This window comes from Maniola hyperantus, chromosome 18 (genome assembly GCF_902806685.2).
Source record: "Maniola hyperantus chromosome 18, iAphHyp1.2, whole genome shotgun sequence".
Classification (NCBI taxonomy): domain Eukaryota; kingdom Metazoa; phylum Arthropoda; class Insecta; order Lepidoptera; family Nymphalidae; genus Maniola; species Maniola hyperantus.
In genome coordinates this window covers 5,374,745-5,399,903 of record NC_048553.1, presented here as the reverse complement: position 1 = coordinate 5,399,903, position 25,159 = coordinate 5,374,745, and the positions used below count along the sequence as shown (strand labels likewise).

Below are 25,159 nucleotides of genomic sequence, written 5' to 3'. Positions count from 1 at the left end.
TGGTATACCTTGGCCCACGTAACGTGCTCAATGATTTAGCATCGCTACTAACGCGATTCAGCATCGATACAGATGCGATGCAGCATCGATACAGTCATGCGATTGCTATGTAGTAACTACCTTTGAACGCCTGTGGAGTCTACAGTTACCAAATGGACTCGGCTGAGACCACGTTGGTTGCGTAGGCTTTTACGGAAGCCAGAAGGAAGCAGCCACAGCATGTGTAACTTAAATATTGATTGCACCCAAAAAATAAAGAAAGGTATAGCTAGTAAATAAATACAATCGCACGTTTGCATAGACCCAGAAGCGATGCTGAATGTATCACTTTGCGATTGTATCACTATTGAATCACTACTGTCGCACGTTACAATAGCACGTTACCTACATGTATCGATGCAGACTGAGAGCTGTCTATCGGTTGTTGATGATGATGATGTATTATTCAATTGAAGTGTACCGATTGTCAAGGATCTCCGCATAATATGAATATCGTTCCCATAAATTCAATATGATATAGTTTCGGGTTAACTCCTCAATACAGACTTACTGATACTTCAAGTTATTGTTACTTAATCATTGGTTTAAATGAAACAAGAGACAGGACATCACAATGTAAACGCACATTTATTACCTACAACATCCTATCATAGTTACAAGCCTTATAGGTACCTATACTAGATTTTCTATTCACACTTCACTTAAGATCTAGATTTAAATACACTGTTCTCAACTTTTGTTGTCCACTCAACACTATAATTAATGTTTTTCACTGGCGTAGTTTTCGTAGAGCCAATCCCAAAAGCGCACTCTTGTCGGTTCGGGATTGACCCTGAGGGTGAAATTTTGTGTGATGTCGAGGTAGTTCACGCTGGCTGTGTCATTCACTGGCAGCCATTTGAAGTCCACTATGGACTCGTAGTCGACTGGGGGTGTTGGATTCCTGAAAATCGGAAGACATTATGGAAAACTTACATCTTTTATTTATCATTATTCTGTTTTTTTTTTCGTTTTTTTTTTTGTTTGCGTATTTCTACCGTACCAACTTCCATTAATATTCCATTTTTGGGTTACTATAAAAGGAAAAAGCAACCCTTATAGGATCACTTCGTTGTCTGTCTGTCTGTCTGGCTGTCTGTCTGACTGTCTGTCTGACTGTCTGTCTGTCCGAAATCCTGGCAGGAAATTTATTTTATGTGTAAACTTAGTTCAAACTTCAAGTCAATAAGTAAGTGCGAGTACATAACCTGGCAGGAAATATTGTACATCGAATATACGAAAGAAATAGCGGTTTCATAGAGCGTAGCCTCTGTCGTTGAGACCGACTAAACGTCACATAGGTATGAGTGACAGAGACAACGCTCTACGAAGCCGAAATCCCTTTATAAAGATCGATGCACAATATTTTCTGTCTGCTACTGTATGTATGTCAAGGGTAACTTACCCGGTTTTAGCAAAATTAGTCCACATTTGAACCATTTTCTTGGAAACCGTTGACTCCGGCGAGTTGTCATCTAGCCTGTAGTTTAATCTGGAGAAGTAAAAGAGGTAGCCCATTTCGTCGCCGTGGCACGCGCCGGGGTGCGTGATGCCCAGCATTCGTTTGAAGAGGCCCAGAGCACCGTCGAACGCGAATCGATACAGGTAAGTCGGACTGGTTCTGTTTGTCATAGCTTGCAACCGTAGAGTTTCTAGCGCTGGCCGCAGGAACATTACGTCTGTGAACAACTGTATGCAAACATTTCATATTATTATTTTTATACTAATAGATAGACTAGGAATAGGTATATACAATTTCTGTCCGAAATTTTGGTATCAGCCAATGGGTAAATGAACGTGGTATTGTGTAGCGGTCAAGTTAAAGCACTCAGATTCCACCCACTCTGTGAGATACAGCAAATCCCACTGGTCCCGCTATTTTGTACAAATTAGTGACTAATACAAAATACCTAGTTACTTTTTTATTTGCAAAACTCAATGAAATCGGTTTTTTGAGTGGTCATACAGTTTCATACCCATTCAAGAATTATTTGTTGACTGGACTAACAAATTATTTTTATTAAATTCAGAGCGTGAGAATCAGCTTAAATGACTTGCTTCTAGAAACATTTTATAGTTTTATTTTCCCATAATTAGCTTATATATCTATTATTTGTGGCATGACTCATGAGCACTACGAGTATTGCTCGACCTATTGTTGTTGTTGCCCAATATGATTGAAATCGTAACCAAGTTTTGTCCATGGGTTGGAAAGTGTATAGTACGCGGCAGAATATATTGTAAATCGACCTTTAGAAAGAGATAGCGGTTTCCTAGAGATCGACGAAACGATCGATTCGTCTCTGTCGTTGAGATCGACAAAACGTCAAATAGGTATGAGTGACAGAGAAAAGAGATAAAGTCGAAATCTCATTCTGGAGGTCGATGTACAATATTTCTTGCCGGCTAAAGGAACTTACGTCAATAAGACTGTCGATGTTGTGTATGTCGACGGGACGCTGCTGAAAGTAGAAGGCCCGGATGTGGCCCGCCACTTTGCGTGCTCGTTCCTCGTTTAAAGTCGTCAGCTCTGGTGGAACGACCCGCTGGAACTCGCGGTCCAGTTCGCTCAACAGCTTGGGGTAGCGTTGGAGGCCTACAAATAAATAGCATGTTGTATAGAAGCAGGCGTTACTTTGCGGAAGTCCATGATGAAGTCCTTGATTTGCGGAAGCGGATTCTACCTAATTTTACAAACTAAGCTTTTGGTTCATTGTAAATAAATGGCATTTGTTTTAAGTTTTTTATTCATTGTAGGCACGCACGCTTGAGCACACACCTGATGGAAGTGATGGTGTGACCTAAGATGGGATGCGTTTACCTAGAAGATTCCTATTCTCTCTTGTTTTAAAGATACCTATATAGTTATTGGTAGGAAATACAGGTCGTGGAAGAATATTCCAATTAACTAAGTAATAGTACGGTCATTCGTAGACGGAGTAAAAAATCTAGACAAAGGAACGTTTGCTTTCTCATTCACACTAAAAAGAGAGCACAGATAAAGTTACTAATGTGATAAACCGAGACGCAGCTAACCTATTTTTTGTCCCTTATCGTGTAACCGATTTTTTTCAAGGAATAGGTACAACTTTAGTTGCAAAACAAACTTTGAGAATTCATGGCCAACTCAAAATTATGTGTCAAATTTTGCGAGGAGATGTTAATGCTCCAGAACTTCATAACCAACTGTGTCGCATACGTGTCCCTGAATCCAACAGTAATCTTCGTCCACGAAAAAATAAACTTTTCGTGGTCCCACATCATCGCACTATTGCTAGATCTATGTCACCTATACCCCGTTCATTAGCATCATTCAACGCGCTTTTGGACAATAATGCTCAATGGGACCCATTTAATGATGGGTCTATAATACTGGTTCGGGAGTTACTGAAGTACGCTGAGAGCATTGCATGAATATGTCATTCAATGTTCTCAGCGTACATATTCAAAATTCTTTGATCTTTTATCGTTTTGTATTTTATGTCTTTTTTCTTGTACCTTTATTTGTATTTAAATTTATTATTAATCATCTAGTTAGTGTAAGTGGCACTGCCGTTCTAATTAGATATAAAATAAATAAAATAAATAAATAAATGGCATCATTGTATTTCTCATTAGTTATTTACTTGTTTTCACATAAAAAACGTTTAATACAAATATTGTTGAGCTGTTTATACAAATATTGACTACTAAACAATGGTTTTTTTTTTTTTAAAGAATATTAGCCATGTTAAATGACTAGTATTCCCCTTCCTTCTACAACTAAGCGTCAGGCTTGTGCTAGGAGTAGGTACGACAATAGTGCAACGGGCGGGGTTTGAACCGTCGACCTTTCGGTTTTCAGTCCACTCCTTTACCGGTTGAGCTATTGAGGCTTCATATATAATTGTCGTGTTATTCATCGTTACATCGTGCTATCGCTATCTCACACGCGGTTACACAGTAGGTGCTTTAGTCTAGCTTTTTTAATCAGTCTACGATCTTATTGCATTTCCCAAGGTATAAGGTATTTAATCAACAATGATATCTTTTGACTCGCAATTGTTGTCTTAGCCTGAGTTTCTGTTAGGTACCCACACTTGCCACGTTTTTTCAATAATGGGACAGTATGAGCCATGAGCTAATGGGAAAGAACTATGATCTTATTTTATGACTCCGACACATGAAATTGGCGCTGTCAAAGTTCCACGTCATATTTTTAGTAGAATCAGTAGAATTCTGATTTCTGACCATTAGTTATGTTTTAAGAGCGTAGGGTAAGCCGTAAGCACAACAGTATGAGTTTACATTAGGTAGGTACCTATATATACAATACCGGAATAACAAAATAGTAAACAATAACAAAATGCAAGGACAGAATATACCAGAAACCCGTTTGTTATAGTAGATCATTACATAAACCAGTCACAATGTAGACCGTACCGTAACGTTAGGTATACCTATACTGACTGCCGTTAGCGGATTATGTCATTCACGTAAGACACTGCGTAATAAAAGCGTTCCGAACAAAAATGTAGTTTGGTTACTCTCATTGACTTGGAGACAATACGCAGAGAAACTGTCAGCTTTTATAAAATAACGAAGGTCTGGCAGCGCACTGGCTAGTCCATAACACTTGATCTGGTAGTGTTATTATGTAAATTTAATTTAGTACTTACCTAAATTAAAGTACGTACTTATACTATAGGTAGATATAGTAGGTACATTACGAATCTAATCAATTAATCAGGGTCATTAATCATTTCATTGAATTGACTCAGATTACACAAGATAAAAATGTACCTACATACGTAATTGATAAAGTTACCTACTTATAATTTCTTTGGATTTAGCTGAGATTATACCTAATTATAGCGTCCTTTATGACCTAATATTCATAATCAAACGAAAACGGCTAAACTGATTTTAAGGCAAAGTGAGAAAAGTAAATAACGAAGCAATGTCACCGGGTTTTATTTTGGCGTGTCCGTGGTGGTCTGTGACCTGTGACCCACAGCCAACATTCTTGTTTATTATGTTAATAGATCTTAGATGGCCACAAGGTCATAGTACCTACCTAATGACTAATTCCTAGTGGAAATCTAGAACTTTACGCGTGTTACGTAAGATTATTGAATCATTATATTGTGAAATACTTACAGGCTATCGACCAATAATTTTGTCAAATTATACATACCTACATATCTACTATCTGCTGATAGATTTGTTCTGTAAATCAAAAAAGCGTTGATTGGCAGACAACAGTTTTTTATGACTGTGATACACAAACATACAGATGAACTGGACGAAACTATATAAGGGTTCCTTGTTTTATTTCAGGAACCCCAAAACAAGTAAGGTACTTGATACAAATAAGGCCTATGCTCGAAAAAGGCCTACTCTCCCGAAAACCCGGTTAAATAAATGTAACATAAAAGATTCTTCACGCACATACATACTTAGGCCCTATGATTAGGTACGAACTGCTCAGGCGCCCTGCGCCTATTCCCTGAGCTTGTTGCGACACCTTCTTTGTGGAAGGCGGGTTTTCCGCGGCGCACTATAAAATTTTCGTAATAACAAGGCAAGTTAATAGGTTTTATATTGACATTTTATATAAACTAATAAGTAGTTATAATACCTTAGCCATTATATTAGATAATTATTGCTTTCATTTTTATCATTTTGAATAATGGAACGAATTATGGAACTTTATATTTTATCTGGTACGGTACCGAATAAGGCCCTAGGCCTTAATTGTAACCCTAGGCCTTAATATAAATCCCGCATTTGAATACGCATTTTGATGTCTAGCTCTCAAAGTACTACGAATAACTAAATCTAAAAAGGCTCCTAAACGTGCTACTTGGTCGGAAGAAAGCTTAGCAGCCTGCAGCGGCAGTTTAGTGCCTTGTATACAGCAGTGCAATTTAATAAGGCCTATATTTTTTTTGGTAAAAAAATCGGTTTTTTTTTACAGAATGTGTGCTTTATTTATTTAATTACGAGTGACAATATTTTTTTAAATAGTTTATTCATATTATTGTTAATATGAGAGCTTAAGTCTGACAAGCCATCTGTGTTTATAAATGTTTAATTACTGTAATAAAAAGCTTAGTTATCAAAAGATAAAAGGTAAATAAAGGCTGTAAAATAGTATTTTTTTAAATAAATAGATTTTTAACAAGATTTTATGAGTTTAAAGTTTACAGGCCTTATTTGGTAGATGTAACTTATTATGGCCACTAGCTAAGGTTTTTGTATTGTTGATTTTGTCTTCATTGTATTAGATATTGCTAATGTTTTACTCCATTAATTTGATATTAATAAACATCTAATACTAATTTATTGAAGTTTTTTTGATACACACCTATATTTATTTTGTAATCAACTATTTAAATAAGGTAGGCCTTATTTGTATCAGTTACCTTACCTAGGTATTAAAATAAAAAAACCGGCTTAGTGCAAGACAGACTCGCGCAGCGAGGGTTCCGTACTACAGTCGTATTTTTTCGACATTTTGCACGATAAGTCAAAAGCTATTAGGAAAATAAATGATAATCTGTTTTAGAATGTACAGGTAAAGCCCTTTCATATGATACTCCACTTGGATAAGTTTCTTACTATGAAAATTGAAGTAGGTACTAATTATTTGTTCATGAATACATTTTAATTAGTTTTTTGTGATGAAACCACAAATTCACGGTTTTCGGATTTATTCCTTTACTTGAGCTATAAAACCTACCTACCTACAAAATTTCATGATTCTAGGTCAACGGGAACTACCCTGGTTTTTTTGACAGACACAACGGACAGACAGACAGACACACAACAAAGTGATCCTATAAGTGTTCATTTTTCCTTTTGAGATACGGAATCCTAAAAATGAAAAACACGAGTACCATGCCATATTGATTTTTTTAGGGTCCCGAACCTACCTCAAAAGGAAAAACGGAACCCTTATAGGATCACTTTGTTGTTTGTCTGTCTGTCGGTCTGTCAAGAAACCTACAGGGTAGTCACGGATGAGGTCACATCCTCATGCTGTCATTACATTATTGCCTAGTCCACTCTTCGGTTCACTGTCTGTTATCTAACAATTGTCGGGAAATGCGACATACTCGTACTACGTGACCATAACATAACATGTGTTACGTGCTCCGAAAACTTACTCATTCACGTGGTAAGTAGCTATTTGCTATATACATACTACGCAAGACGACTAAGGCATGTGAAAACACACTGTTCTCGTAGTTTCTTAAGCTTGGCCTATGATAATTTGCTGCAATATTTCGTGCTTGTGACAATCAGTTCAACGCTACCTACATTTATTATTACTCAATTGCACCAACAGGAGAGCATATTTGTGTAGTGCACAACTGATGTTTTTATTAAGTAACTGGAACTAACTCTTTGATTTTCCAGGATAAAACAGAGCCTATGCACATCCCTGGGATGCAAGGTATCTCTGTACCAAATTTCGTCTAAATTGGTTAAACGAATTGGCCTGAAAAGCTAGCAGACAGAAGGACATACTTTCGCATTTATGATATTAGAGTATGGAATAATATGGATTAAAAATGTATCATCCGTGTTCCCATTTATATCTAGATACCTACTTGAACGTACTTATTTCTATCCTAGGCAGATGAATGAATGCAGTATGTACTATGTACCTTCCTAGGTATCGACTATCGACCGGACCGTGCGATCACAATGTGTAGGTACTCATGTGGTACGATGCCCATGGGACAATGGTAGTTTCCAAATACAAACTGAGTATACCTATTCTATTCTATTCTATTCTATTTAGTACTTAGGTGTATCACAAAAAAGTAATCGTATCAAGCACTGTCCCCAGCCAATACAGACCTTTACCTCGCTACAATTAAAGCAATATTCGCAATCGTTTGTCACAAAGTAATTTTGTTTGCGCTTACCGTTGCACCTACCTCGTTTGATGAAACCGTACCTAATTTAGCGTTCCGATAACCGATAGAAAGATTGAGGTATTTTAATCTTCTGCATTCCGAAGTCCTCAAGTAATTGGTTGTTACAATTTCCAATTAGGCAGACGTAAATCATTTCAAAATACAAATTATACATAGAATATTTTAAAGAATTTGCTTCAGAATTTATGTTTGGATAAATAAGTTCAGTCTGTAACAAAAAACCAGGTAGGTACCAAGTGTTGTAATTAGATTGTTGTTACATTTCTTATATATTCAAGTAAGTCTTCATTTTAGTCAAAGTTTAATAAGTAGTTGATTAGTCTTTGGCAAAGCAGCATATTTCTTGTTTCCTTTCACTTGCGAAAAGTCTCGAAGGATTTTCGCGCCCAATGAAGGTACGGTGACATTTTTGGAAAAACCACACGGTACTTGCACGGCACACAGTCAGATATTGGATCTATTTACTTTATGTTGCTAAAGATAGTAAAAACCAATGGGCCTACTTATTTTAACAAGCCATTTCGCCTGTTCTTATGGGTAGGTTCAAATGACTTGTCGACCGACAGGGTCACGAATTACGATGTTAAGTGTTGGGGTTTGATGCTATACAAATAAAATTTTATGAAATTGCTCATTATGTCCATCAATATGGACTCTTGTCGATTACATATTGTGGTTAACTTTGGTTATAACAATTATGTTTACCATGCCCTTATTGCAATATTTTCATTAACATAATGTTTCCAGTTACAGTAGGTGTTGCTATTGGCGGTTGGCCTAAATAAAATTAGGTACATCGTAAGGATTTAACCGCGATGTAAGCTAATTCTGTATACTAAACGTGAAAATCCGTGAAAACGAACCACACGGACAGACATTACTTTCACAGAAGTAATATAATATATAGGTACCTTAATGTAAGTATGGATATGGAGGTATATTATGGATTAGGATTTGTAGAGATACTTACGTCGAAACAATATAATGCCTTCTTGCGCATTATATCCAGTAAGAAATGGTACGTCCGCTCCCGGCAGCAGTTCCTTAGGTGGCTTCGTCAGGAAGGCTCCAGGTATATCTAGCTCCACAACGGGCAGGAATGGAAGCGCCACTGTGCTTTGTAGGTCCTCGGATTTGCCGGGAGCCCCTGCCAACCGCACTCCGGCTTTCACTAGCAACTCGCTTGGTGTAGCGCGAAGATAGCCTGTAGGACAACAAAATAATCTTTGATTAAAGCCTGAAAACACAATATTGTCCACTCCTGGAAGTAGGTCTATTGGAAGGACGTCCACACGCCATGGTCTCGCGCCGCCTAGTCATTTAAAAATAAAAATCCTTTCGTCTGGGATTTCGGGGGGTTTTGAACTCCCAACCCCCGTCCCCCCTTCAACCGTCCCCCTGGCGACGGCCATGACCAGAAGTCCCCTATGTCCCCTATTTCTTGGCAGACACGACGGATAGACGAACAGAATTATACCTACTTACCTAACCGAAATGACTTGGCGGTTTTATGTAGGTACCATAGTTACATTAAATAAAGTTTTAGTGACAGGTCGAGATAGCAATCGGGGCTAACCCCGCGCTAACCCGGTGCGGGATAGTGTGGGTGACGTGCGGGGCGTCCCCCCGCCTCATGCCACGATTGCCATCTCGACCTGTCGAGTATTATACGTAGGTACCTAATCGTACTGCGTAGGCCGAAGTAGCATAATATTATGCAGTATGTAGCGTATCTGCACATTATGCTAAATGTAACGTCCATATACATAATGTATGCTCCCAATATTTAGCTTCGTATAAAATACATATTCAATAACAACTACGTATACGTAACAAGTAAAAACAACATAATTTATTTAAAATATTTCGTACCTATATAAAATGTATGTCAGGGATGATAAAGATGAACATGCACATAATAAATCAAGCGCATCAACACCATGCACCCTTAAAAGATTAACTATTAACCTCGATACAACGGCTCGCCTTTTATGTAAGACGATAATATGTTACTTGAAATGCGCTGTAGTGAATTTATATGACGTGTTAATCAAAATACCTACGTAGCTGAAGATTTTTTCATTGTTCAGTTGTTAAGTCCATCCATTGTCTTATTATGTTCTTAAAATAAACGCGAAGTCCGAATTTTATGGCTAGCTTATTACATGCTGTAATAAGATATACCTAGGTACTTATAACTTACAGATTGAGGATATTGTCCTTCTACCGACTGAATTTCTATTTTTGACAATGCGACGACACGGCCAACAGAGTTTAGCCATTGTACGGGAGATAATAAAGTACACTGGAACACTCTCTACATATTCCTCTCGTATTGTCCGATGGGACGGCAATTCGACACGACTGGAGAGAAATCAGGCGCAGAACCGACGCGGCGGCTTTATAAGCGCTCTCTGAGACAGGCGTGAAGTACCGCCAACTTCCTCTCCGGGCTAGTAGGTATTAAAAATTCTTTGTCAGAAAAACTCAAGTACCTACCCTCTTTTTACATGACTTTGCAAAGAAGAGTGTGTTCATCAATCATAATGTATACTTATTATGTTGTTTTATCATTTAAATAATCTTTGATTGCGTCATTTACTTTTTTCTGGAGCATACTTTTAATTGATGTTTTAAACAGCTAAAGGTACCTAAGTCTAAAATTGATTGCGGAATTTCGTTATAAAAGAGAAGACTCAACCACGACCACTCTGCCAAGAGTGATCGATTGAGAAGAGGGAATGGGACTTACCAAGCAGTTCTGCGGTGCTGTTGGTATCGATGCCCAGTTCTCGACCCAGCTCGAAGGCGCGAGTGCGGGGATCCTGCGCCAGGGCCCACGGCGAAAGCGCTACGCCACTTTCTGTGATTGCCGCATGAAAGAGGCCCTGTGAAAATAAGACTCACATACTTTATATAGGTACATTTATACTTATTCAAGTTGTTAGTGCAGTAGGTAGGTAACAGATAATTGTAAATCAAACACCTTCTTCTGGTACAATACTGCGTTTACAAAAACATGAAACCTAAATTAATAATAACCTTATGTAGTTTGTTATGAACTAACGAAAGAAGTAGGTACCAAAATTTTTAAGGCTTCTTTATTACACTCGAGGGTTATGTTCTATCCTCTTAGATAGTCCATTCCACTAATTCCATTTAGTTCACCATATCACCTGAGAATTATATTACCTGGAGAACTGTGGAACCGTAGAGCTGCCAATAGCTATTTGATATTTATTTATTTTACAAATTATAAAAAAAATTGAATTTCAAGGATGAGAGGTCCTTAAAATTTAAGAACATTTAGAAATTTAAAGAGACTTAGGTAAGTATATTTAAGAACATATTTAAGACCGCCTTGAAATTCAAGAACAAACTACGAAATTCTGCCAAATATCCATCATCATCATCATCATCATCATCATCATCATGATCAACCCATCGCCGGCTCACTACAGAGCACGGGTCTCCTCTCAGAGTGAGAAGGGTTTTGGCCATAGCCTACCACGCTGGCCAAGTGCGGATTGGCAGACTTCACACACCTTTGAGAACATAACAAATATCCATATTCCATACTAATTCAAAATAAATAAATAGGTACGATATACCTACCTACTGTCTGCTCCAATATTACGCTAATCTATTACTTATAATTTTCAGGTGATTCCTTTTTGGCTTTGGTCACCCAAGGTTACCCACGGGTACCTATTACCCATACACCGTTCACGGAACCTACTGACCCGAATGACATATCTCTGGAAATATATACCTTTTTTTTTTTTTCCGCTGGTAAAAATGCTATTAGGCATGCCGCACAAGGGCGGGTATGTGGGACTCACTCGCGGTTTTTTTTTTTAACCGCCATCAGCATACCCACTAAAAAACCCAGCGGTGCCGTCCGCGTCAAGTATAAGACGTCTCAGGATCCCGGATATCGGATGCGACTGAGACGTCCTGGCGTTGGGCCGGCACAAGTTTACTCCCAATGCCTAGGGCAGGAGAAGGTGAGCATACTGTCTCCTTCTCCTCCCCTGTCTTCTTCTGCGCAGCGGGTGGGCGTCGGCGTCCAGCTCTCGTTCCCGCTCCGCGGCCTCCTTCAGTGATATGACAGTTTCACAGAAGGAGGCCATTACGCCCCAGCTGGTCTCACTACTGATCATCTCGTCTATTGCATTTGAAAGTGAGAGGCTTCCTCTGAGGGTCGACGACAGGATGTGCCGCTGGGGTCCCCATGCCGCACACTCTACCAAAGTGTGATATGCCGTATCTTCTGGTGCACCACACTCGTGGCAGGCCGGCGTCTCCTCCCGTCTCGCAATCTGATGCAGGTACTTACCAAAACAGCCATGCCCTGTAAGCACCTGCACCAGCCGGTACGTCAGCACTCCATGTTGCCTTTTAAGCCATCGCTCAAGGTATGGCCGAATCGCTTCAACCGACCAGGTACCGGCGGCAGGCGTCTCTAAGTCCTGCTCCCATCTATGGATCAGAGCTGCACTAGCCAGGGCTCTTATTGAGCGGTTCTCCTCCGCCTCTGGTCGCTCTCCCCGGGCCCTCGTGACCGCACGGTAGCGGTATATCTCGGTGAGCACCTCAGCCTGGAGTTCCCAGGGTGGGTCACCCGCCAGAAGAGTTGCGGCTGTCCAAGATACCGTGCGATACCCACGAATTGCTCGAACCGCGATGATTCTTTGTGGTCTCCGCAGAAGCATCTTGTTTTGTGGAGTCAGGGCATGTATCCATATTGGCGCCCCATACAGTGCCATGCTTCTCACAATTCCTGCGTATAGTCGCCTACAGGTGGACTCTGGCCCCCCAATGTTAGGCAACAGTCTTCCTAAAGCGGCGGCGGCATTAACAAGCTTAGTGCATAAAAGCTCGAAGTGCTTTTTAAAACGCCATCGTCCGTCCAGGGTCAGACCCAGATATTTCATGTGGGCCTTTACTGGCACTATTGTGCCCTGTACTGTGATTTGTGCACCACGTGGTGGACCTTTGCGAGGACCATGGAAAAGGAGGGCCTCAGTTTTCGAGATTGAGACTCTCAAACCCAGCAGCCGAATCCTATCCACAACCAGTGACGTGCCAATCCCCGCCAATCGAGCCGCCTCCTCATATGTCCTTCCACGGGCTGTGACGAGGGTGTCGTCCGCATAGCATAATGACATATCTCTGGAAATATATACCTACGGAGTACCAAATGAGTCAAATGTTTCGCCGATACGAATGCTTGTATTATATATTCACCTGCGATGATGATGAAAGCAAGTGCAAATGCACGGATGCGGCGCCGGCGGATTCGCCGAAGATCGTCACTCGTTCCGGGTCACCGCCGAAGACTTCGATGTTGTCACGTACCCATTTAAGAGCCATCACTTGATCCTGCATAAAAATAACACTCATTATTTTATACTAGCTGATGCCCGCGACTTCGTACGAGTGGATTTAGTTTTTTAAAATCCTGTGGGAACTCCTAAATTTTCCGGGACAAAAAGTAGCCTATGTCCTTCCCCGGGTTGCAAGCTACCTCTGGACCAAATTTCGTCAAAATCGGTTGAACGGTTGAGCCGTGAAAAGCTAGCAGACAGACAGACAGACTTTCACACTACACTTACATACTACTTATGTACACTTTCGCATTTATAATATTAGTATGGATGAGGTTTGCACAACATCATGTTTTATTTCGTCGTCCTAGTAGGTGCTATTGGTATTTATAGCAAGCGACAGGTAGAAATGGCATCGGGGAGCGAACGCCACGCACACCCGCGCAGCCCCCACGCTGACCCGGTGCGGGCGAGCGCGGGTGACGTGCGGGTGTGAGAGGCGTCTCCCCGCTTCATACCCCGATTGCGATCTCGACCTGTTGCGGACTAGCTATAGATGATGCTCACGACTTCGTAGCGCATAAGTTTCGGTGTTTCAAAAATCTCGCGGAAACTCTTTAATTTTTCATGACAAAAATGTTCTGCCCCGGGCTGCAAGCTATCTCTGTACCTTTCGTCACAATCGGATGTATCGTGAAACTCTTTCACAGGCACTCTTTCGCGTTGACACTACACTTGACCGTTATGTCTAAGCCGTGACCAAGCATTGCTCAAGCTGTAATCAACTCAGCATTAGAGTCATTGAGATTGGATTTACGCAAATCTTCCAAACACCCTTCTAAACTATTATTATGCTTATGTAAAGCGGATACTCTAGTCAGCCCTTTGTGTACCTACCTACCAATCCTCCCATATTGATAATGTAGAGATTATGACCTGTAATCTCCTTAAAGTATGTAGATAAGTAATATATTAACCATCACGAAATGAACCCTAGATTCACGCCAAGAATATCCGTGAAATCTCGCTGAGACTTCTTGGCGTGAGTATGGAAGGCGTTCACGCTCTCGTTCTTCGACCGTGAACTCTATTGTCTCGACCTTAAAAACTGCCCCGTCTCTTCTCGAATGTTCTCGCCGTGGCCTGGGCACCCTGGGTCTGCTAAAATGCTTGAACCCTAGTTAACATAGTTGAAAATAAGGATCGATATATTTAATTTATTTTCGTGAACAAGTTTAACAACAAACCTTGAAGCCCCGATTATTTTATTGGCAAGCTTAGAAAGACGGAGGCGTAGTTGAAAGCGTGACGACTGCGACACGATGCATTCATCCGTGAATGTATATTTTATTCATAGTTGTTAAATCCACGCGGACGAAGTCGTGTCGTGGGCATCATCTAGTATTTGATATAGGAGATCAGTTATTGACTCTCTATTGATATATTCACAATTATTACAGACTTGATATCTGAGAATGCTCCTATCTGAGAGTGTTTGTGTGGTGGTGGTGCTAAGATATGGCTTATTTGGTTGCTTTCTTTTCCAGCATGTTAACTTTTGCTAGGGTAGTTATCATGATATCCTTTCCCTTTGCCGTATCCTGTCTACAACTTTTAAGAAGTAGGTCTGTACTTAACGGCACTAAGGGCGACCATCTCTCTTATTAGGTCGGTCCTTCTGGTAGTATACCTCGCGATTGTGGCTGTCGTCACAGGGCTACGTCTGCGGTCTACGTTCTCAATTACGTAGGTACGATTAACTTCTCTATGCTAAAGAAATTCAGTAGGTATATGGTAAAATGTATCTATGTGTATTTATACCTTAAGTCCCATATTGCCGGACACTTCTTCACTGTCCAAGCTCAAGAAGCCGAGCGCGCCAAGCCTGTAATTGAGCGTGACGAGCACGACTCCCGCGCCGATCAAATGGTCCGGCCCATACAGGAACCCGTTACCAGACCCCACTGCGAAGGCGCCGCCATGGATCCATACCATCACTGCGAGTTTCGGTTTGTATCTATAGTTACCAAAAGTAACTCATTATGAAACAATTACAATTAGCCTACGTAGAACTTATTAGATGTTATTTTATGACTTCTAGTTAAATGCATGCAGTACACTGAATAAATTGGGGTGGATCCGTCACTAATAGTTTACAATATAAGTTGTACCTGTAATAGCAGGGTGTTATATCTATACAAAGTGTGACTAAAGCCATTAAAGCCATAAGTTTCTGTCACGCGACGATTGTGACGCGGACAGAAAGCTGTGACTGTATTGTAGACTGTAGTCACACTGAAAGCGCGCGTATGATTGGCCGATTTCTAATAAGTTAAAAGTACTATAGAATACTAAATACTTTCTTACAGATAATAAAAGGGGATTCAAGAAGCACATCACACTGCAGAGCGCGACGCGGACGGCGACGGGGCCCGACTTGGCCACGCTGCTCTTATTGCAGGTGATTCACAGTATCTACTCATGTGCTACTAGAGACGCCTCGCCCATTGTGTGTTATTTCAGCAAAAGCATGGCACTTAAGTTAAAAAGATTGATAAATAATTATACTTAAAGTATAATCTGTCAAACATATCATTGCACCTATAAAGGTTCCACTTAACTGAAAGGTCAATCTGCTGATTTATCAATACTTCGGAGTATAATTACGAAACGTATTGGAATTGGACGCAAATATTATAAAGATGTATAAACAACCTTGCCATTTTCGGCTAGGAAAATACTTGATACTTATCATATTATTTACCTACTCATAAATTTTAAACTGTCCACGCATAGTATGCAGATACTAAGGTCACGTTAATTCAATCCAAAATTTTCCATATCCTTTAAAATATCGTTATTCAACTCTATCCTATCCAGAACACGAAACTTTAATAAAGTACTTAAGTATTATAATTAAGTCAGAAGAAGTGCTTAAAAACACGAAGGAAAATTCTAAAATCATTACCCGGTCAACTTATCAGGCAAAGCGGGCGTATAGACATTAAGGAAGAGGCAGTCCTCATCCCCTTTGTAGGTGTCAAAGAGCATGAATCGATGGGGACACACGGCGCCTTCTTCGAGGGCGTCGCGGATTCCTGACCAGGGCTCCAGCGGAGCAGGCGGCCTGAACCGCAGGGAGCCGCGTGGAGGCTGTGCATACCTAAAAAAAGTATTTACCTTAAAACAATAATTATTATTATCTATTGGTGCTCCAAGAGGGAAAGATGAAATAATTTCTTTCGTATCCGACATCAGGATTCAGGAAGTAAATAATTGAAAACGTGAACAAGATTTTCAATATTCAGTGGTTCGAATATCATTTTCAAAAGTAGGTATGTGTGAAGGTCTACTTGAAATAAATATTATCAACAAATCATCACCCAGTATAGGTTCATGAATTATTTCTTACCTAATTCCTTTAAAACTGTAGTACGGCGTCTGCGCGCTAGTTCTTGCAACGACTCTGCGTCCGCGTAAAGAGCCCAACTTTGTGTCAACGACTGGACCTCCGCCTACCCGCATGCGGTCCACAAGCGCGTGAACAAGCCGCGCTGCTCTCGCTGGCACTGTTTGCAGACGACGTAGAGCATACTTCAATCCTACAGACTCGCTTACTGTACTCGATAATCTTCGCCATGCTCCTGTCACCTGCGCGAGAATAAACAATTTCATTAGGTAGCCGTAGGTACCTAGTCTCTGTTTGGCCGCGATCACAGCTGTAAGTTTTACTCATGTAAGTAGCTTACGACATTTACTTACGACAATTTACTAATGTAAACAGTCTTATAAGTACACTAGCTTATTCCTGCGTCTTTGTCCGTGTGGACTACACACATTTCAAACTCCCTATTTTACCTTAGGGGTTGAATTTTCAAAAATCCTTTCCTAGCGAATGTCTACGTCATAATAGCTATCTGCATGCCAAATTTCAGTCTGATTCGTGCTATAGTTTGAGCTGTGCGGTGATAGATCAGTCAGTCAGTCAGCTTTTCCTTTTATATACTTACTTACCTACATAGATTTTCATTAGTACTGCGTAAGCTACTTACGTGAGTAAAACTTACGAGAGTGTAATTGCGGCCTCTTGGGCGCATTAAAATAATATTATATTAAGTAAATTAATTATATATTATACTAATATAGGTAAGTATACGATTGCAAAAAAGAAATGTATTTCACGTAACATGACATAAAAATTCTTATTTTTAAGTTTTGGAACATTTAGAAAGATAATTTATATGTACTTAAGTCAAACGATTAGGTAACACTTTAAAATCAATTTTAAATCGTACTTAATGCATAATATTGATGCAATCAATCAATCAGCTGTTTCAAAGGTGGATACCATGTGGATACTTACCACTTTCCATCGTATAAGTATGGGGTTTTAAATTTAACTGCTGACCGAAAGGCGTGATTTTTTTAATAAATAACCACATAATTAAGTAAATTATTTGACCTTTTCAAAACAACGTGTTCTCAAATAATACTTGTTCCTTACATCAGTAACTATACTATCTGCCTATAATAAGTTAAATTAGTGCGGCGAAAGCTTTCTCGTAGCATAGGTAACATAAAAACATACCTAAGATACATACCTACCAACTAAATAGAAATAGATTTTTTATTAAAATAAGCTTAGTACCTAAATACTTTGAATCGTCAACTGAATTTATACTACTGTTTCGGAAAGTCCTAAGAACCAGCAAGAAACTCGGGGGTTGCTCTTTTCAAATACTCAATTTGCAATTCTATGCCAAGTCGGGAGCATCTATATTATCAACAAATCTTCAAGAAAATTATAAGAGTCCGGTCTCTTAAGCATGAAATCTAGATATTTGGCTAATAGCAGATAATTACATACAGTATATTCTCACAAGTCACAAAATTGTGAAGTAAATCGTGGTGAACGGTGGCACCTGGCCCTCAGCCCAAATATCGCAACACTTAATACTTAGGTATACTTACTTACCTACCTAACTTTTAAAATATAAATGCGTGAGAAGTTGGTACCTACACTATGTACCGTATCATTTAATTTATAAACTACTGACATAGGTAGGTACATAGGACATTTCAAGACACATAATTAAATTACCTACCATTGATTATAGTGCATTCAATATTAACTGGCGTGTTTCCAATTGAGACCGTCATTAGCAATAACAATAGGATTACATTCGACATGCCACGTAAACAATAAGCGTGAACCAAACACACATAGAGCCCATTCATTTTTAAAGGAGCCGGTTCAACCTTATATATTTTGTTGCAAACCAACCAGTGTTGATACTTTTGAATTCACCCGCCACGACTTAATCCTATTGTTATTGCTAATAACGGTCTCAACTCTCAAGTGGAAACACGCCGGTTAATATTGAATACCTAGGTACCCCATATTTTTCAATAATGGTCTGTGCAATTAGAATCAGAAAGCCGGCTCACTACTGAGCGCGGGTGACCTCTCTGAATGAGAAGGGTTTGGTCATAGTCCACCACGCTTGCCAAGTGCGGACTCGCAGACTTCACATACCTTTGAGAACATTATGGGGAACTCTCACGTATGCAAATTTCCTCACAAATGTTTTCGATATTTAAACGCTTAAAACGCACATAGGTAAGTCCTAAAGATTAAAGGTGCGTGCCCGGAATCGTACCCGCGACCTCCGGAATAGGACGCCGATCTTAACTACTAGGCTATCACTATTTTTCTTTTACTGCCCAAAAAAATAAAGTTATTAAGTTTACTTACAAATGCCTAAATCATTCCAACTACAACAACGCGTGAGCTTGACGTTGTATACGTAAACGGTACCTAATAAGGAACTACCTAATGTGAAAGATTCCTACCAAGTCTCGATAACTGGTATCACAAAGTTGTAGGTGGTTGTAGGTAATAAGTATGCGGTACCTACTGTGTCAAAATAATAAATTAGTATCAATTATTTATATGTCGTTATGTAACGAATTACGACGCGACGTCCAATACTAGAATCACCTACCTAGTACCTACTACGGTCTATGTACTTAAGGTAGAGTCACAGAGAATTCTTTGGTCTGTGGGCAGAGTGAACTAGAGTGAGGGAACTCTCTGTTTAATCCTGCGTGCCATGCATGAAGCTTCTCTACGTGATCAAATCAGAAATAAGAAGATCCATAGGATAACCAGAGCCGCTGACATAGCATACGAAATTGAAGTGACAATGGGCAGGGTACTTACAGTACGCGGCAGAAAATATTGTACATGCCCTTTAGAGTGAGATAGCGGTTTCGTAGAGCGTTGCCTGTGCGTTGAGATCGACAAAACGTCACATAGGTATGAGTGACAGAGACAACGCTCTACAAAGCTGAAATCTCACTCTAAAGGTTGATGTACAATATTTTCTGCGTGAACTGTACCTACTTAGTTTGAAAAACCGATAGACGTTGGAGTCCCAAGGTGCTACAATGGTGATTGGTGACCTTGCACCAGAAAACACGTGGACACTCAGAGTGACGCAAGAATGTCGCGTGTGGACGTCCCTACAAGAGACCTATGTCCAACAGTGGACATCTATATTGGGTGATCTTGATAATTTTGATAATGAAGTAGATACCTACATGGTAGATGAAGTAGTTTTAGAAATAGAAGTTAAATAATTTTCATAACGATTTTACGTACAGTACGACAGGACGGGACAGGATTTTACGACAGGTAGGTACGTACCTAAATTGCATATTAGTATGTAGGTAAAAAATATACCTAACTAAATGATGCCCTTGACTTTGTCCACGTGTATTTAATTTTTTTAAATCCCGTGAGAAATAACCTCAGTTCGTCTCCGAGATACAAGCTATCTCTGTACCCAATATCGTGAAAAATTGGTTAAACAGATGCGCCGTAATACTCATTCGCATTTATAAATTCATAATATTATTGGTATGGGTTAGTACCTAAATGGTTTAATTATAAAGTAAAAACTGTGATTATTTTTTAAATCCCAAAGGTATCATGCAAATGATTGTCGATATTTGACATTAGAATCTGAAGAACACCTTTGCATCACGGATCAAATGCCACGTATATCTTACCTGCTAGCAATTGCTTAAAACCATTATGGACAATACATGACGTGATTAGTGATTACCATTTACGTTGAACGTAAAAGTCAAACAATACCTATTGGGTCAATAGTGGGTACTGACTACTAGGTAGGAACATAAACGAATCGGCATACAAAATCGAAAATCATGTAAATTAAGAAGGTCGACTGAACTGTTTGAATAAGAGCAATTTTGATATCCTCTATACTAATAAATTAAATTAAAGTGTCTGTCTATAATTTCGAAATAACTACCTCATATTAAGCTCATAATGGTTATTTGAACTGTAACCTAACTGAATAAAACGTTTTAAAATTTGTCTGTCTGTCAGTCTGAATGGACTAATCTTCGGAACCTATTTTGACGGGGATTTCATTTATGAAGTCTACTATCTTAAAATATCATGCAAAAAAAACTTAAAATTATACATACTTACCAAGTACATATTAAATTATCGTACGGATAACGGAACCCTCTCTTGGCGGGTTTAACTCGCAATTGTCTGATTTTTTAAATATTATAAACATTGTTTATAACTGGTTGATAAAGCAATTTAGAAACAATACGATTTCAAAAAGCCTCAGTACAAACAAACGTTTAAAATTACATAATAATTCGCGTTATGTGATTCACGCAAACGGACACACGTTGCCAAATATCTTTGAGATCGAGGCTTAGGACATTACTGTAAACTGCTTAACTGTATGTGCTTCTAGATCAAATTACCAAGCCACATTTGGAACTACATGTAGAAAAGACGTTTACGGTTTATCCTTTTTAGGGTTTCGTACCTCAAAAGGAAAAACGGAACCCTTATAGTGTCACTTTGTTGTCTGTCTGTATGTCTGTCGTGTCTGCTTATAGGATCACATTGTTGTCTGTCTGTATATGTCTGTCGTGTCTGTCAAGAAACCTACAGGGTACTTCCCGTTTTCCTAGAATGGCAGGTAGTTAGGTCTTATAGCAGACTTTAGGGGGGAAATCTGAAAACCGTGAATTGGTGGTTTATATTAGTCTTCAGTATAAATTTACTTCATACTGAGGTATTTCTAAATCCACGCGGACGAAGTCGCTGGCAAAGGCAGTCTTATTAAAAGTATGTGAGTACTTACTTTCATGGAGTTAAGACTGCTTGCTGCATTGGCAACAACATCGCCGAGCGCTGCAGGCGGCAACGCGTCGCAAGGCAGGAGAGCGACGCACAAACACACCACGCACAACCTCCGCACACGCATGTTCACTTGTCCTCAAAGTGTAATTCACTGGATATTTTCGTAAAATATTCACTCGGAAATATGATTACGGTATTAACCGTATACAAAACATGGTTATTTTTGATTCTCCGACTATTATTGATTTTCTAATTAACTTTCAGGTCTAGTTTATTAAAATTATTTCAGAATCTGAAACAAAAGAAAAATATTTTCATATAAGTAATAAATTATATGTTTAATGTTTCTACTAGGTGGTACCTACCTACTTACTACGTATCTAAAAAGATTCAACTTTACAGGTAGATACGTGTTTTATAATATAATTTTTTTTAACGACATTTCGTCTTTTATTATCAATGGTTAACAAATAAACTATTAATAAACTTAAATCTAAAAAAAAAAACAACATTAAATTAAAACTAAAATAAATTAAATTAAATCTAAAACCTCATCGAGACCACCGCAGCGAGGCATTGTACCCAAGATGCTGCCAGCATTACCCCTTTGGATGGCCAAACTAATTCTTTGACCAAGGTAGGTAGCTGCCAGCTCTCGGGTCCCCGGTTGACTCGATAACTCTTTTCGCAATTTCTTCAAAAAGAGCTCGAGCCCCCGGGCCCCACGGCCCCAAGGTCTCCACACCAAAAGGCACGAATACGAAGCTCCCATCGAGGTTTTCATATTTGCGCCTCTTGGCCTGTTCGGCGCTGATGGCCGCTGCACCCGCCATAGAGGAGGTCGCCTGAATGTGGGATGCAGCTAAAGTGTCTACACAAGTTGCATCTCAAACAAGCGACCTGCCCATCTTAAATAATATAAATTGTACTACATAGCTAAGTAAGTTAGCAAAGTTGCATTATAGTGACTGCAGAGTTAGGTAGGTACGTCATACGTGGTAGGTACTTATAAATTATAAATATATCTAAGTAGTTTTCTTCACACAATTTCACGATTTTGTTAAATAATGTACCTACATGATATTACTTACTAGATACAATTCACATACTAATAAATTCTAAGTAGGTATACTTATATTAAATTAAAAAAGTGCATAAATTAAGGCTTTATATATTACTTTGTTAGAAGTTTAATGCAGTGTAATTTAATGCAGTACAGCCTTCGAAAAAAAGTTAGTACTTCGCAATCGCCATTGAAAAGACATCAACGCTCATAGTCCTGTAGGTATCTCTAGCGAACTTGATACATATACTTAATTCGTGCTCAAATCACTAGTTATTTAAATGGCATCTCACTAGTGTTGTTAATTATTTTTAAATACATTATGTCTATTCATCATCATGATCAGCTTATCGCCGGCTCACTACTGAACACGGGTTTCCTTTCCTCTAAGAATGAGAAGAGTTTGGCCAATGTCTCTAGCATAAATATACATACAAAAATCATCCTGATATGACACGGGCATCAGCTAGTTTTAATATAAGTATTTACTTTTAAAATATTATTTGATATTAAAACTATTAAGTAAGCGTATTGAAGTAGGAAGGAACTCTACTTTCATGCTTATTCTTGCAGCAAGTAGCTATTATAGTGTACCTGTGGTACCTACCCACCAATTGCGTAAGATTTGAAAGGTAGAGCGGATTTACTTCCGTGAGTCATTTAATATCAAGAGGAATGATCAGTGGAACATGTCCGAATTCGTGACATAAATATAAAGTATAGTTATAATAACGTTGAAACACGGCAAATGCATACATATTGATACATATCTATTCATACCAAAGATTGATTGACTGACTTATGTATATCTATGAACTTAAAAGATTTTGTTAGGTTTCTACAATGTAAAAGGAAAAGGTTTTATATAAAGACTAGCTGATCCCCGGGGCTTCGCCCGCGTAGATTTAGGTTTTTAAAGATCCCGTATAGCCTATGTCACTCAGGAATAATGTAGCTTTCTACAGGTGAAAGAATTTTTAAAATCTGTTCAGTAGTTCCAAAGATTACCCCCTACAAACAAACTTAACGACATTACCTCTTTATAATATTATATAGTATAACTATAGACTATAGTAGTATAGATATATATATATATAAAACGGATCAGGCTATTTTTTTAGCATGAAGATGTAGTACGCGACAGGTCGATATGAGGCGTGGATGACGCCTTGCACACCCGCGCTTCATCCACGCTAACCGTGCGGGATAGCGTGGATGACGCGCGGGTGTGCGGGGCGTCCCCACCCCGATTGCTATCTCAACCTTAAGCATACTAAATATAGCTAGATATATGACTTAGCCATCGGCTAAGAAAGGATTTTTGAAAACTCAACCGCTATTATAGGGGTAAATTAGAGGTTTGAGATTTATGTAGTCCACGCGGACGTAATCGCAGGCATACCCGCGAATAAAGGATTTTCGGAATTTCCCCCAAGCTAGTTTATAGCTAGGCGGGTGAGATAGTTTATACTTTATTATTCATATAATCCTAGTCCTGATAGTTTTATGTTGTTCAAAAATCCTTTCATACTTACTAATTCTTCTTTATGCTCTAATCTCGTGATAAGTAAGTAATAGTCTCTAAGTTGTAAGCAATCTCTATGCCACTTTATATGCCCGTCAAGATCGGATTGTGTGTCTTGACTTCAGGATGCGAATATTTTTGACCATTTACCTACTTATCAAAAAAAATCAGTGCATTGATCTCTTAGGTAGTATAATTTTTAATATTTAAAATGTTCTAGGTTTTTATAATATCTACAGCATACCTCGTTGATTTCGTGTAACATGTTCGGACTTTTGAATGCGGATGACAAGGTCCTAGCCTAGGTTCGACTCCCGGCACCCGGCTGAGCCAAAAAGTTAGATAAGTATTGAGTTTTTCTGACAATAAACTGTCAGTACTAGCCCGGAATTAGTGTTGGCGATGTTTCATCCCCGTGCTTCGGAGAGCACATAAAGCCGACGGCCCTGCGCCTGATCTCTCTCCGGTTGTGTCTGATTGCCATCCATTGGACTATGACTTATGAGAGTAAGGAAACAAAGACTGCACCGTGCTTGTGCACATATTTGTACACTATACCTATTATCTCACATGCAGAATGCAGATGGCTAGTCTCTGAGGAGATCAATTTAATTTTATCTGCTCGACTGTACCGAAGCACTTTTAGTTTAATCGGGGAAAACTAGGTACCACCTAGGCACTTAGAATGACTGCTTCATTAGGAAGTTACCGTATTGCAATATCCCTACACCAACTGCCTACGACGCCGTCGTCAAAGTAAAGAAAGTAAAGAAACGGAAGAATTTAGGTTGGTAACCAATTACATAACTTTAATACTAAGTAAGTGTAAAATATAAATAAATGAGAACGCACTTGGTCTTATAGACTTCACGGTTCACCGCAAAAAACTTTTGATAGGTAAGTTGAGTTGGTTCAGATTTTTCAAAGAACTGTTGATGAAACCTTCACTTGCACGTTCTATCGAGATTGTTTGTATAGAAATAACGTATGCGACAAGCCCGCGCGTCTTGTAGCAAGCTCTTTACTGCCGCGAACGCGGCCAGGCTCAATGCAGTTACTTAACCACCACCCACT

The 25,159-nt window shown here is 39.2% G+C and overlaps 1 protein-coding gene across 2 annotated transcripts; it reads right to left on the bottom strand.

Moving 5' to 3' along the window:
- Positions 1–603: 603 nt before the first annotated feature.
- Positions 604–25,138, bottom strand: LOC117990798 (carboxylic ester hydrolase-like). Of its 2 annotated transcripts, XM_069504473.1 has the most exons (12): positions 24,938–25,138; positions 24,330–24,410; positions 21,499–21,789; positions 16,713–16,951; positions 16,269–16,463; positions 15,122–15,317; positions 13,221–13,355; positions 10,723–10,858; positions 8,941–9,174; positions 2,460–2,635; positions 1,445–1,728; positions 604–943 (listed from the first exon to the last, which is right to left on the bottom strand). In XM_069504473.1, exons 3-12 carry the CDS (start codon positions 21,619–21,621, stop codon positions 760–762), a joined length of 1,902 nt encoding a protein of 633 aa, XP_069360574.1. In that variant the 5' UTR covers positions 21,622–21,789; positions 24,330–24,410; positions 24,938–25,138; the 3' UTR covers positions 604–759. The 2 variants fall into 2 exon arrangements, with proteins under 2 accessions (XP_069360574.1, XP_034834181.1); XM_034978290.2 differs by lacking the exon at positions 24,330–24,410.
- Between the last annotated feature and the right edge of the window lie 21 nt (positions 25,139–25,159).

What these genes read in the sequence shown, in the direction of transcription:
- LOC117990798 (XM_069504473.1), bottom strand. Translation starts at nt 21,621, where the DNA reads ATGCGTGTGCGGAGGTTGTGCGTGGTGTGTTTGTGCGTCGCTCTCCTG. An exon ending in TTGCCTGATAAGTTGACCGG is followed by an intron (nt 15,318 to 16,268) that starts GTAATGATTTTA and finishes TGGTAACTATAG; the next exon opens with ATACAAACCGAAACTCGCAG. An exon ending in CAGCACCGCAGAACTGCTTG is followed by an intron (nt 9,175 to 10,722) that starts GTAAGTCCCATT and finishes GTTGTCCTACAG; the next exon opens with GCTATCTTCGCGCTACACCA.